This window comes from Taudactylus pleione, unplaced genomic scaffold (assembly GCF_031769625.1).
Source record: "Taudactylus pleione unplaced genomic scaffold, aTauple2 ptg000518l, whole genome shotgun sequence".
Classification (NCBI taxonomy): Eukaryota; Metazoa; Chordata; class Amphibia; order Anura; family Myobatrachidae; genus Taudactylus; species Taudactylus pleione.
The window spans coordinates 1,657,120-1,670,041 of NW_028284920.1; the positions used below are offsets into that span (position 1 = coordinate 1,657,120).

Genomic DNA, 12,922 nt, shown 5'->3' on the forward strand with positions numbered 1-12,922 from the left:
CCGGATATGTGAGAATATATAAATACCCTCCCCTACACAGAATACATTAATATACTCTACATATATTACACGATTACCACAACACTGACTCTCTGTATGCCTTATGCAAGGTCTCTGCACTTCTGCTTTCTGCGATGACCATCTTCTTTTCCAAAAGATTTTCTGTACAATTTTGCAATGGGGTGCAGACATTCGTCTTTGCTAGTAAGAGATTTGCACTGACAGTGTGGAATCATGGAGTCCAACAGACCCCCTGGTCTTCCCCTGGGACTTCTGCAATGCGGTATGGACTTTGCTAAAGTATCGGGCGTGCGCCCGCTTTATCTCCGTATTCAATTAAAAAGCCACGAAAACGGGAGCCGGCAAAATAGGATCGGCGAAAAAAAACGGGATTTACCTGGAATAAATTGTAGGACCCCCCTAAAGCTGTCAAAACATGGGGGATCACTATGGGTACCCCCGTTTTAGCCTGCAAATGAAAGAGGGTTTTAAATAGCCGCAGCAGGTGTTTTTTTCCCGACATTGAAGAAGTGATGCAGAAGAGCACTTAGGTTATTTTTTTCGTTTTTTTAAGTGGTCCCATCAAATTTGGGGTACATGAAAATGGGTACTAGCATATTTTTAAGTCCCTAAAGTGTTTTTTTTTTTAATTCTGCAAAAATGCACCTGCCTCTAATAATCTATTCTAGAATACACATATTTGCAGAATAGCCCTGAACCTATTTCCCTATTTTTAAACACTTTTTTTCCTTTTTTTTTTTACCCCAAATTTTTTAATTAATTTTTTGGGGTGTCCCTATTTTTTTTTAAACTTTTTTTTAAATGTCATTCCCAGGAGTGCAGGCTATTTTTTTTAAGCCTGCACCCCTAAACCCCAATTCTGCACTTTTTTTCGCCACCTATTCAGTGGTGAAAAGTTATCCCCGTTTTTTTTCAAAGACTTTTCGAACCTGCGAAAAGTCTTTGAAATTGAATACGGGGATAATTGAAATCGGCGAGAATGACGTCATCGGCAATAATTTATCACCGATTCCGAAATTTTCGCTCCAAATTGAATACCCCATGACTATAACAGTTCCTGGTTAAAGTTTGGGTCACACGGATGATTTGGAATGCTGTGATATCCTATCCAGGAAGCAGCAATGTTCTGAACTAATGATATGCTCAGTAGGTGCAGCTACAATGGCACTGCCTTACCGGGGTAATGCCGGGATCCGCTGCCAGTGTATGTATGCTGGGGAAATGTTTAGAGGCACCGACTCTCTGCACTCGCACCTACAATCAGCATCGCTGCCTGGTTGTGAAATCAGCTATGCCGATCGCATGTGCGGGAGTGGGTGCGGAGAGCCAGATGCCCCTAAACATTGTCCTAGAATACAAGGCCTGCAGTGGATCCCGGAAAAACCCCAATGAGCCAGTCCGCTTCTGAGTGTAATAGTAAAGTGATTGCACAGTGCTGCTTAATATATTGTCGTTATATTAAATTGCATAATAATATAATAGGGAATGCCAAAAATAATCTGTAGTCAAAATGCAGCATTCTCCTATTCAGTGACTCCAATCATCTCGTGTAACCCTTCTCTGCAATGTATTCACTAATCATCTCTACAGGGCCATATTCGCAATGGGGCGGATGGGACTAGAACGCCAGGCCTCTACATAAAAATAGGCCCATCATCATGACAGCATGATGATGACCAGCGCCCAACCATGTCGTATGGTCAGCCATAAATCATAAGTTTTGAAGTTGTATTTCTACTTTTAAGTATTTAGGGAGACATTGGGGCTGATGAGTGTAGGTAATGTACATGCCCAAATGACACTGGCCACACCCACACAGCATTGGTCAGCCTTCTCTTCTCGGAATAGGCCATTGATCATTTTCAGTCCCAGGTCCATGAGGCCCTTAATCCAACTCTACATCTCTAATTACAGTGGTGTCACTAAGGGGGTGCAGACCACACCGGGTATCGACCTCCGAGGGGGTGACACCAAATGCCAGCTCCTCCTCATTGACCTGAACCCGGTCCTGGTCACTGAGGAAGAACCAGCAGTCAGGGCCATCTCTTCCATTGGGCTTGTTGGGCAGTTGCCCAAGGGCCCGAAGCTTGTAGGGGCCCGCCAACCCGCCCCCCTGCAGCTGCGGCTAGTTGGTAAATTTGTGATAGTTTTATAATCCGGCCGCTGGTGTACTGTATTCTGATCTAACCTCCCCCACCCAATCCCCTGCTGGTGAAGAGTACTCCCCTCAGTCCCAGGTTCACTTCATCCGCCGGCTTCAGACCAGTCAGACAGAGTCTCTCTGCATGTGTGGGAGGTCTGATGGGCATGCAGAAGGGTTTAATTTTATTGACAATTTACATTTTTTTCCCGTGAATGGGTGGGTAAGGGCCCCAGTGCACTGCTTTGCCCAGGGCCGACACTGCTGTTAAGACAACCCTGCCAGCAGTGCAGGGAGAGTCTCTGGGGAAAGCCCAGCATCTCCGGGAGTGCTGGTCACGCCCCCAGAGTAATAAAACCGTCCCTTTCCCCGTGAGGTCACACCCACTTTACGGGTGCACGCGCACAAGGGGTCTATTTGACACACAGGGTGTCACCAACCCGAGTAACGCCACTGTCTAATGGTATGGACCAATTTCATGATATATTAGAACCAATACAGGGGAAAAAACTATTTACATTTTATAGGTTGTTTTATTATTATTATTATTATTATTATTATTATTATTATTATTACAAGCTAGTTAAAACCCTCACTAGGGTTTATACTTTCATGCCGGTTGTGACATAAACTCACATTTTGATTTTTTGAAACTGCAGCAAGATTCTCCATGCTTTTTCCCAGGATGTGAATGACCTAATTCTTTAAATGTCTGACTTTCTTTTGTAAATCAAATTAGAAGTACTGGGTAATGACGCATAGAACATTTACATTAATGGCGCAGCAGTCTAAATTTATACTAATTACTATTAATTAGACATCACGCATTGTCAAAAGCATCTCTTGCAGTTAGACAAATTGCAGTTTCAAACAATGATACTGGGACTCCTACGAAAGTTTTAAAATTGATTATGCACAAAGTAATAATTGACAAATTTAATTTCTATTGACGAAGATAAAAAAGGTAAGTTTGATTGACCATTAACTCCTGACAGCACTTATTAGCTGACTTTCTGCACCTGAGGTTTAATTAGGATTTTTTACACTTTTTGACACAGAGGTTGATAATTATGCCCATTTCCCCTTTGCTAAACTTAATTCCTCATTCCATTTTTGACGTGTTTCTCTTTCTCCATGCCGTGTCACTAATAACTGTAGGACAATATTGAGTTATCCATATATAAAGCAAAACGTACTGAGAATTATAACTTTATTGTAATTGCTAGGGCCATAACTAGGGGTGTGCGAGCAGTGCAGCTGCTCAGCGGTTGGCACCACCGCTCACCCACAGCTCTCTCATCTGGCTAGCAGGGTGCCTAGAATGGCATAGGGATGACCATCGACCATCAATGTTTTAAAATCATTGATGGTGACTGGTCGATGGTGGCAATGCCATCGATAGATGCCTGGGAGCCGTTGATATTTTTTTTTTCCTCTTAACATGACAGAGCTTAGCTCCACCCCCCTGGCGCCGCTAAGCCCCAATCCCATTTTTGATTGGCTCGCGGCCTGGCATCTCCCAGCAGTGGTGGCCATTGAAGGAGTGCAAACCATCGATGGTTCACCATAGATGGTTTGTGTGCCAAAGCTTGAAATCGCTGATGGAACCATCGATGGTAACCATCAATGGACACCCCCCAATGGCCATCCCTAGAATGGCACCCTGCAGCCAGAATCTATGCAGCAGTGCCGCCTGGTGCATCCTTAGGACACTGTGGACAGGCACACCGCTGTCGTTACAGCTCCTCGGAGCATCCTGAGGATGCTTTGGGCATTGCTGTAATCACCGGCGATTGTGGCCCCTCCCCCTCTGTGTGACATCACACAGAGGGGGCGTGGCCTGCACCAGGCACCAGGAGCGCTAGTTACGGCGCTGGCAATGGCAGCGACATTACTAGCTCAGAGGTCAACCATTTTGCAGAGAACCTATTGGTGTTGTTAATTATATTTATTATTTTTTTAATTCTGCCCCCTCCTCCACTATTTTCACTGTAATATTGTGCCCGCTCTCCATTTATACTTGTCTGTGCTCTGGACTCTTTCCCTTGCTACTCAGCCCTGTTACACCTCTGTCCTGTTCATGTTCTAAAAAATAGTGTTACAATAAGCGTACAATAAGCATAATTGCATGTTAATTACTGTAGCCCTTTGGGAGATCCCAGAGGAAGAGGTACAGTCGGGAGGGGCAGGATTGGGGGTTCGCCATAGCGCAGTCAATTTTGTCATATCAAGTGACCAGTCTGGGGACTAGATGCAACTTGTGGTGAATTGTGTAATCACTGCCCCACTCCTGCTGGCTTTGTAAAGAGGGAGGCCACCATGCCCAAATTTACTGCAAATCTCACAAAGGCCCTCAGTGACACATCCATTGGGGGTTCTGAGTACCCAGAAATCCTCCCAGACTGACCACTTTTTTTATCTGAGATATAAATAGCTTTTCTATTTATCTAAGTATCTTGTCTATTAAGAGACACATTGTAGGTGTTGTATAACAATAATGTCAGTCTTATTCTCTTTACTGTACAATACAGGTGACTTGTTATATATTATTTCCCTTAGGGGTGTATTTATTAATTATCAGGTCCTAAACCTGATAATTATAATTTGTTATGTTTGCTCTTCATGGCAATAAGAAATTATAGATTGCCGGGATATATTACTAATCACCCCCCAAGGACAGCGGAGCCTGTCACTGTGGTGTGTAAGAAGCGAAGGGAATGGTAATATGATCCCTTCATTTCTCCTTTGGGAGCCGTGCACACTATTGCACATGCGCGAGTGGGGAGACCCGGTGAGGGAACCTATGGATCCCATTCCCAGTACTTTTTGCAAAGTGTAACCCATAGGCTACAACGGCTAATGCCATCTAGAGATGTACATACTGTAAATGCCAGGGATACTAAATATTTGCAGGTACCTCCCGAAAATGAGTAAATAGACCCCTATATACTACAAAGCATACTATACAATTGAGATTTGTCACTTGTGGAATCTTTATCCCATACGCTGACAGCAGGGCTGGCAACAGAAACCCGGGGCCTGGTACAGTGATGTCTCTGGGGGCCCCACATTCTCACCCCCATCCCCAATCCCGCACATCCCTCCCCTGCATGTGTGATATGTGAAGCCAGATAATATTAACTAATACATATACCAGCCTTTACAAAAAGTAAAAATACACTATGACTTACCACATGGTCTCTCTGTCACTGATGATGCAGGCTGTAGTTCTTGTCTACTGTCTCTTGCAAGGTCTTCTTGATGGCAGTGCTATGTATGCCTCAGGGGTAGGAGGGATAGTGTCTGCAGCCAGCCATCCACAGTCGTCAGCCCCTCATCACCTTCCTCAAATTCAGCCTCTCATCACCATCCTCAGCCCAGAAGCCTCCATCACCTTTCTCCGTCCCCAGATCCCATCGTCAGTCCCCAGCCCCATATCACCCTCTGCCCCCTTCACCTTTCTCTGCTTCCAGTCCGTCACCTTCTGCCCCCAGCCCCCATCACCTTCCTCTGTGTCTAGCCTCCTACACCTTCCTCCATCACCAGGCACCATCACCTTCCGCTCCCAGACCCGGTCACCTACCTCTGTCCCCTGCACCTTCTTCCGTTCCCAGCCCTAACAGCAGCCTCAACTACTTACATACTGATGGCCGGCAGAGGATCCATTCACTTCCGCCCGGGCAGGGAAGACGTGCGGCGCCGCGACTAATGATGTCACGCCGCCGCGTCGCAGATGTAAAGGTCATGCCCAGAAGGGCCGCAGCAGAGCCACCTGGACGAGCCCAGCACTGCCCGGGCCAGGCTACAAGGGAACTGGGGCTGGTGCGGCGGTGGCTATGGCTCCCGTCTGGACCTCGGGGCCCAGTATGGGTGTCCCCTTAGTCCCCCCCTGTCGCTGGGCCTGGCTGGCAGATCCAGTTAAGCCAGACAGAATTTCTGGTCAGTACACATGAGATTGGAGCTGAGCATATGCTAGTCCCAGTGCTACTAGTGCAGTAAGGACACTCACACACTGAGATATTGTGGCCACATCTTTCCCCATCCCAGAACCACATTGAAACATTCCCAATAAGATGATTTTCAATTTCATCCGAACTCCAATAAAAAATATTTTTTGTCTCCTACCCATACTTTGTCACGACCAGGGTTTCTCGGCATGCAGGCCGACAGGTAATACCTGTGAGGATGCTATGGCGAGGTGTGTCTGGCAGTGGCGCTGGTGTCTGGCGGGGTGCATTGGCTGCGCGTAGTCCTGTGCGGGCATACTGTCACTCTGGTCTGGTTAGGCCTGGTGGTGTTTCCGTTCCGCTCTGGCATGGGCGCCACCATCTTGCCTCCGGACATGTGAGCTAGTTGCCCTATCCTGGTGTGTCACATGCTCTCTCTAGCCTGTCACAGTGCGGCACTGGGTATTTAAGGGAGTGCAGAGCTTCCTATCATTGCCAGTCCAAAGTGTTTTTCAGTGAGAGCTGAGAGAGAGTTCCTGTGCTCATTCACCTGTCTTTTGGGATCATTACCTAGCCTGCTTCACCCTGCCTGTTGCAGCCTGCTGGATTCTCCTGCCTCTTCCATTACCTCTCCCTTGTCTGAGTACCTGTGTCAGCTGCTACCCTGCACCCTACCTCCACTTGCATTCCTCTGGACATTATTTTCTTCAGCCTGCACTTTCATTTCAGCCTCACAAAACCTGGAATACTGGACTGCCTTCCGTTATCACTACTTGGACTTTTTCCCATTGCCTCACTACAGTTCCCAAGTGGACTTTAGTGCTATACCTGGACTTTTGTTTTGCCACATTCATGTCTGTTAAGCCACTCATTAAAAACTCCACGTTTATTTTTAAAGCTGCTTCAGTGTCTGCTCCTATTACCTCCCAGGGCCCACAACAAAACCAGAACCTCACATACTTGTTTTACTAGTATAAGCAATAGGGGGCAGATATCACTAGAGCACAACAGTTTCATTAGCTTGACATTGTACATTGTACAACTTGGCCATTTATCTGGAATTTCTCTGGTCAGTGTTGCTGAGTGATATAAATTGTACTTACCTAGATGCGTGTATAGGGCATATAGCCCAACTGGCTCTGGTGCCCTCCTTATGGGGTAAATACCCCTACTCCATATATTCCACAATGAAAGGCGGCACTCAGAGACTTGAACTACACATACCCTTACCAGAGGGTTTTATTAGTGCATATATATATATATATATATATATATATATATAAAATCAAAGATAAACTGTAGCAGTCACGGGACCTTGTAAAAAAGACTCCAGACACAGTAAGGTCTATGGGCCTGATTCAGAGCCGCTCGTAAGCGGCCGCTCGTTCGCTCCGAGCGATGTTCGCACAACTGCGCATTCATATGGGTTGTAATACGCATGCGCGAACCAGTCATTGCGGTTGGAAATTGTGTGCTCGCAAAATAGCGAATGCCTGCTAATTTTAGTGACAGAATGAGGCGTTTGTGGGTGGTAACAGGGGAAGGTGCTTGAAAACGGGGAGTGGAGATCTGAACGCAGGCGTGCCAAACGGTCAAAACGGGCGTTTTAAGGGTGTGCATAATTAACAAAGCAGCATCATCGACCACGTCACTTGGTTGTCTTTTAGCCTTAACTGCTCGCATGATTGCGGTAGGAAAATCCAACCACAAGCACTGCGAGCAGTTCAAACGCCTTTCGATGTACTCGATTAATCTAATAAATAGCGGAGATGACGTAGGATGCGAACGGCCAGGGGGCGTTTTTACAAAATAGCGAGCGCATATTTCGTTCGCTCGCCCAGACGTAGAGGCGTCAACAGACCGCAAAGAGCGAGCGCTCTATTTAAATATCCGGCCCCTTTTTCTGAACGAGCGAGCGCAAATAGCGTCCGGCTCTGAATCAGGCCCTATGTTCGGCGTTTCAGTCTCACCAACTTTTATCAAGATACAGTCAGGTGCATAAATATTGGGACATTGACAGAATTTTCATATTTTGGCCTCTATTCACCACCATAATGGCTTTGAAATGAAACAAACAAGATGTGCTTTAACTGCAGACTTTCAGATTTAATTTGAGGGTAACTACATCCAAATCAGGTGAACGGTGTAAGAATTACAACGGTTTCTATATGTGCCTCCCACTTTTTAAGGGGCCAAAAGTAATGGGACAAACTAAACAATCCTAAATCTAACTTTCACTTTTTAATACTTTGTTGCAAATCCTTTGCAGGCAATTACAGCCTGAAGTCTAGAACGTATAGACATCACCAGACGCTGGGTTTCATCCCTGGTGATGCTCTGCCAGGCCTCTACTGCAAATGTCTTCAGTTCCTGCTTGTTCTTGGGGCATTTTCCCTTCAGTTTTGTCTTCATCAAGTGAAATGCATGCTCAATCGGATTCAGGTCAGGGGATTGACTTGGCCATTGCATAACATTCCACTTTTTAGCCTTAAAAAACTCTTTGGTTGCTTTTGCAGTATGCTTCAGGTCATTGTCCATCTGCACTGTGAAGCGCCGTCCAATGAGTTTTGAAGCATTTGACTGAATATGAGCATATAATATTGCCCGAAACACTTCAGAATTCATTCTGCTGCTTTTGTCAGCAGTCACATCATCAATAAATACAAGGGAACCAGTTCCATTGGCAGCCATACATGCCCACGCCATGACACTACCATCACCATGCTTCACTGATGAGGTGGTATGTTTTGGATAATGAGCAGTTCCTTTCCTTCTCCATACTCTTCTCTTCCCATCACTCTGGTACAAGTTGATCTTTGTCTCATCTGTCCATAGGATGTTGTTCCAGAACTGTAATGGCTTTTTTAGATGTTGTTTGGCAAACTCTAATCTGGTTTTCCTGTTTTTGTGGCTCACCAATGGTTTACATCTTGTGGTGAACACTCTATATTCACTCTTGTGAAGTCTTCTCTTGATTGTTGACTTTGACACATATACACCTACCTCCATGAGAGTGTTCTTGATTTAGCCAACTGTTGTGAATGGTTTTTCTTCACCAGGGAAATAATTATTCTGTCATCCACCACAGTTGTTTTCCATGGTCTTCCGGGTCTTTTGGTGTTGCTGAGCTCTCCGGTGCTTTCTTTCTTTTTAGGAATGTTCCAAACAGTTGATTTGGCCACACCTAATGTTTTTGCTATCTCTCTGATGGGTTTGTTTTGATTTTTCAGCCTAATGATGGCTTGCTTCACTGATAGTGACAGCTCTTTGGATCTCATATTGAAAGTCGACAGCAACTGATTCCAAATGCAAATGTCACACCTAGAACCAACTCCAGACCTTTTACCTGCTTAATTGATAATGAAATAATGAGGGAATAGCCCAAACCTGTCCATGAAATAGCTTTTGAGTTGATAGTCCCATTACTTTTGGCCCCTTAAAAAGTGGGAGGCACATATAGAAACCGTTGTAATTCCTACACCGTTCACCTGATTTGGATGTAATTACCCTCAAATTAAATCTGAAAGTCTGCAGTTAAAGCACATCTTGTTTGTGTCATCTCAAAGCCATTGTGGTGGCGAATAGAGGCCAAAATATGACCATTCTGTCAATGTCCCAATATTTATGCACCTGACTGTATATATACAGAAGGGTTTTAGCATTACACAATTCAATTGATAGGATTTCTATACTGAACTACCTAAGACAATAAAGATTAGGGCCCTCATTCAGAGCCGTACGCTCTGAGCAGAGCGCACGCTCTGAATGAGGGCCGGGCTCCATTTTCATGGAGCGTCCTCCTGGACGCTCGTATAGCTGTGGGTCACCACCCACAGGCTATACGAGCGTGCATTGTGATGGTCGCGATGGTCGAGACCATCGCGACCATCGAATTTGCGAGCCGGAGCCTGCGGTTGAGGTTTTCAACCGCAAGCTCCGGAGTGATTTTGGCTCTATCAGAGCCAAAATCACTCCCACTGACATCACTAGTGATGTCAGTGGGCCGGCTTCTGACGGTAGGCGTTCCCGTGGGAACGCCCCCGTCAGGGAGGCACGCCCCCGGCACGCCCACCAAAGGGGACGTGCTGTCAATCAACATTGACAGCACGCCCCCTTTGATCGGACACAACGAGCGAAGGACTTTCCTTCGCTCGTCGCGTCTGGCGCATGCGCACGACGGAGCTCCCTCCGTCGTGCGCATGCTCAGTCCATAACATCGACCCACTTGCGAATGGACAGCCGCTCGCGAGTGGGTCTGAATCAGGCCCTAGATACAGTATATACATATATCCACAATAATTAGCCCTTGGAAATTGCTGGAGGTTTCAGCGAAACCTGGGTAGAAATATCCTTTTATGCAAAAAGAAAACATTATTTCAAGGAAAGGTTTAAAGAGCATAATAAGGGCCTATTTACAATATAACACCCATTGTAATTTGTAACCATTCTTAATGCCTCTTACAGCACCATGTGCTCACAATGCCTATGCACAGAGAAGGATAACAGCCATGCTCTGCGGATTATTATAATTTCTCTGTTCTGTGTTGCTGAGTGTTATAAATTGTACTTGATAACAACAGTACTACAGGACTACCTAGATGGGTGTATAGGGCATATAGCCCAACTGGATATCAGTTGACGCGCCAACACTACTTTAGTCTTCAGATATTGCTGTAATAATGTGAAATCCTAGCATTATATTGATGTAAGAACTTAAGACACAAACCAGCAGGGTTAATTATTGCTTACCAGAGTGCTGTTTCTGATGGGACTGATACTGAATTCAGATTTGTAATGTTATATTCAGAAATGTTGAAGTTCTGGCAGGTTCTTGTACTGAATGGGTCTTCCTACATAAATATAGTAATATAGTAATACAAAAAGTATTAAAAAAAATACATATACTGTATTCTTTTCTTGCATACTGTTTACACTGTATGTCATACAATTCATAAATATTATCTGTTACCCACTATTACTACATTTTTAGTAATATTATTTGTTTATATGTCATCATCATCATCATCATCAACTCTTTACATAAAAATGAGAAATAAACAATTCAGTTCATTACAAACTTATCTAGACTGCATGTGATGGGTCATTATTATAAAGGCATAAGCTTGGCTCCAGGAGGCCCAAATGGCAAGTGCAGGTATTGTGGCGATGGGGTTCATGCCATCATGTTCCTGCCACCTACATCATAAAGCTGCAATTTGCGTCATCTTGCCCTTGACCACTTCACTAAGGTGGTGTACGGGATTTTCGGTTGTCAGGAGGACATAAATAAGCTATATATTGTTAACTGGTAACATACTGTAACCATTGCCGCACTGAATAATAATTGACTTGATAGGGAATCTAGTGCAAAATGGGATACAGTCATCATGTCGACAGTTATGATGTTAAGTCGTCATTGTACAGTTCATTGTTAGGCTGCAGGAGTGGAGAGTTAGGGTTAGGCTGCAGGAGTGGAGAGTTAAGCTGGCCACACACTAGAACAACTTACATCCAACCAGCCAACTTATTGATTGGTTGGAATGAAAATCTGGTAAGGAATGGGAGTAAATGATTTTCAGAAATGTACTCCTAAATGCAAGAAAACAGATGAAAATGGTCGTCAGACAAGTTTGTTAAATGTTTGATTTAAACTATTTGTTTATACAACAGTTTTGGTCCATTTTTCAGCATCTGGGAGCAAGTTGCTGATTCTATTCCTTACCAGATTTTCATTCCAACCAATCTACTAGTTGGCTGGTTGGACAGATAATCTTTAGATGTGTGGCCAGCTTTAGGGTTAGGCTGCAGCAGTGGATGGTTAGGGTTAGGCTGCAGCAGTGGATGGCTAGGCTGCAGCAGTGGATGGTTAGGGTTAGGCTGCAGCAGTGGATGGTTAGGCTGCAGCATTGGATGGTTAGGGTTAGGCTGCAGCAGTGGATGGTTAGGCTGCAGCAGTGGATGGTTAGGGTTAGGCTGCAGCAGTGGATGGTTAGGCTGCATGAGTGGAGGGTTAGGCTGTAGGAGGGAAGGGTTAGGCTGCAGGAGGGGAGGGTTAGGCTGCAGGAGTGGAGGGTTAGGGTTAGGCTGCAGGAGGGGAGGCTTAAGGTTAGGCTGCAGGAGAGGAGGGTTAGGCTGCAGCAGTGGATGGTTAGGCTGCAGCAGTGGATGGCTAGGGTTAGGCTGCAGCAGTGGATGGTTAGGCTGCATGAGTGGAGGGTTAGGCTGTAGGAGGGAAGGGTTAGGCTGCAGGAGGGGAGGGTTAGGCTGCAGGAGTGGAAGGTTAGGGTTAGGCTGCAGGAGGGGAGGCTTAAGGTTAGGCTGCAGGAGTGGAGGGTTAGGCTGCAGGAGGGGAGGGTTAGGCTGCAGGAGTGGAGGGTTAGGGATAGGCTGCAGGAGTGGAGGGTTAGGGTTAGGCTGCAGGAGTGGAGAGTTAGGGTTAGGCTGCAGAAAGGGAGGGTTAGGTTGCAGGAGTGGAGGGTTAGGGTTAGGCTGCAGGAGTGAAGGGTTAAGGTTAGGCTGCAGGTGTGGAAGGTTAGGGTTAGCCTGCAGGAGTGGAGGGTTAAGGTTAGGCTGCAGGAGTGGAAGGTTAGGGTTAGCCTGCAGGAGTGGAGGGTTAGGGATGGGCTGCAGGAGTTGAGGGTTAGGCTGCAGGAGTGGTGGGTTAGGGTTAGGTTCCTGGAGTGGAGGGTTAGGGTTAGGCTGCAGAAGGGGCGGTTAGGGTTAAGTTATACATGATTATGTTGACATTTCTGTGTCAGCATGGCGAATGTCGAAAAAATATTCTCAACAGCTGCAAAATAGTGCTGCAATGTTT

At 45.7% G+C, this 12,922-nt stretch overlaps 1 protein-coding gene across 1 annotated transcript in view; it reads right to left on the bottom strand.

The window, feature by feature from the left end:
* FAM13C (family with sequence similarity 13 member C) overlaps positions 1-12,922 on the bottom strand; it is a 382,048-nt gene that overhangs the window by 289,970 nt on the left and 79,156 nt on the right. Inside the window, exon 6 of the mRNA XM_088450454.1 lies at positions 10,858-10,958. Within this exon, the coding sequence (XP_088306580.1) occupies positions 10,858-10,958 (101 nt within the window). The remainder of the gene's footprint in view (positions 1-10,857; positions 10,959-12,922) is intronic.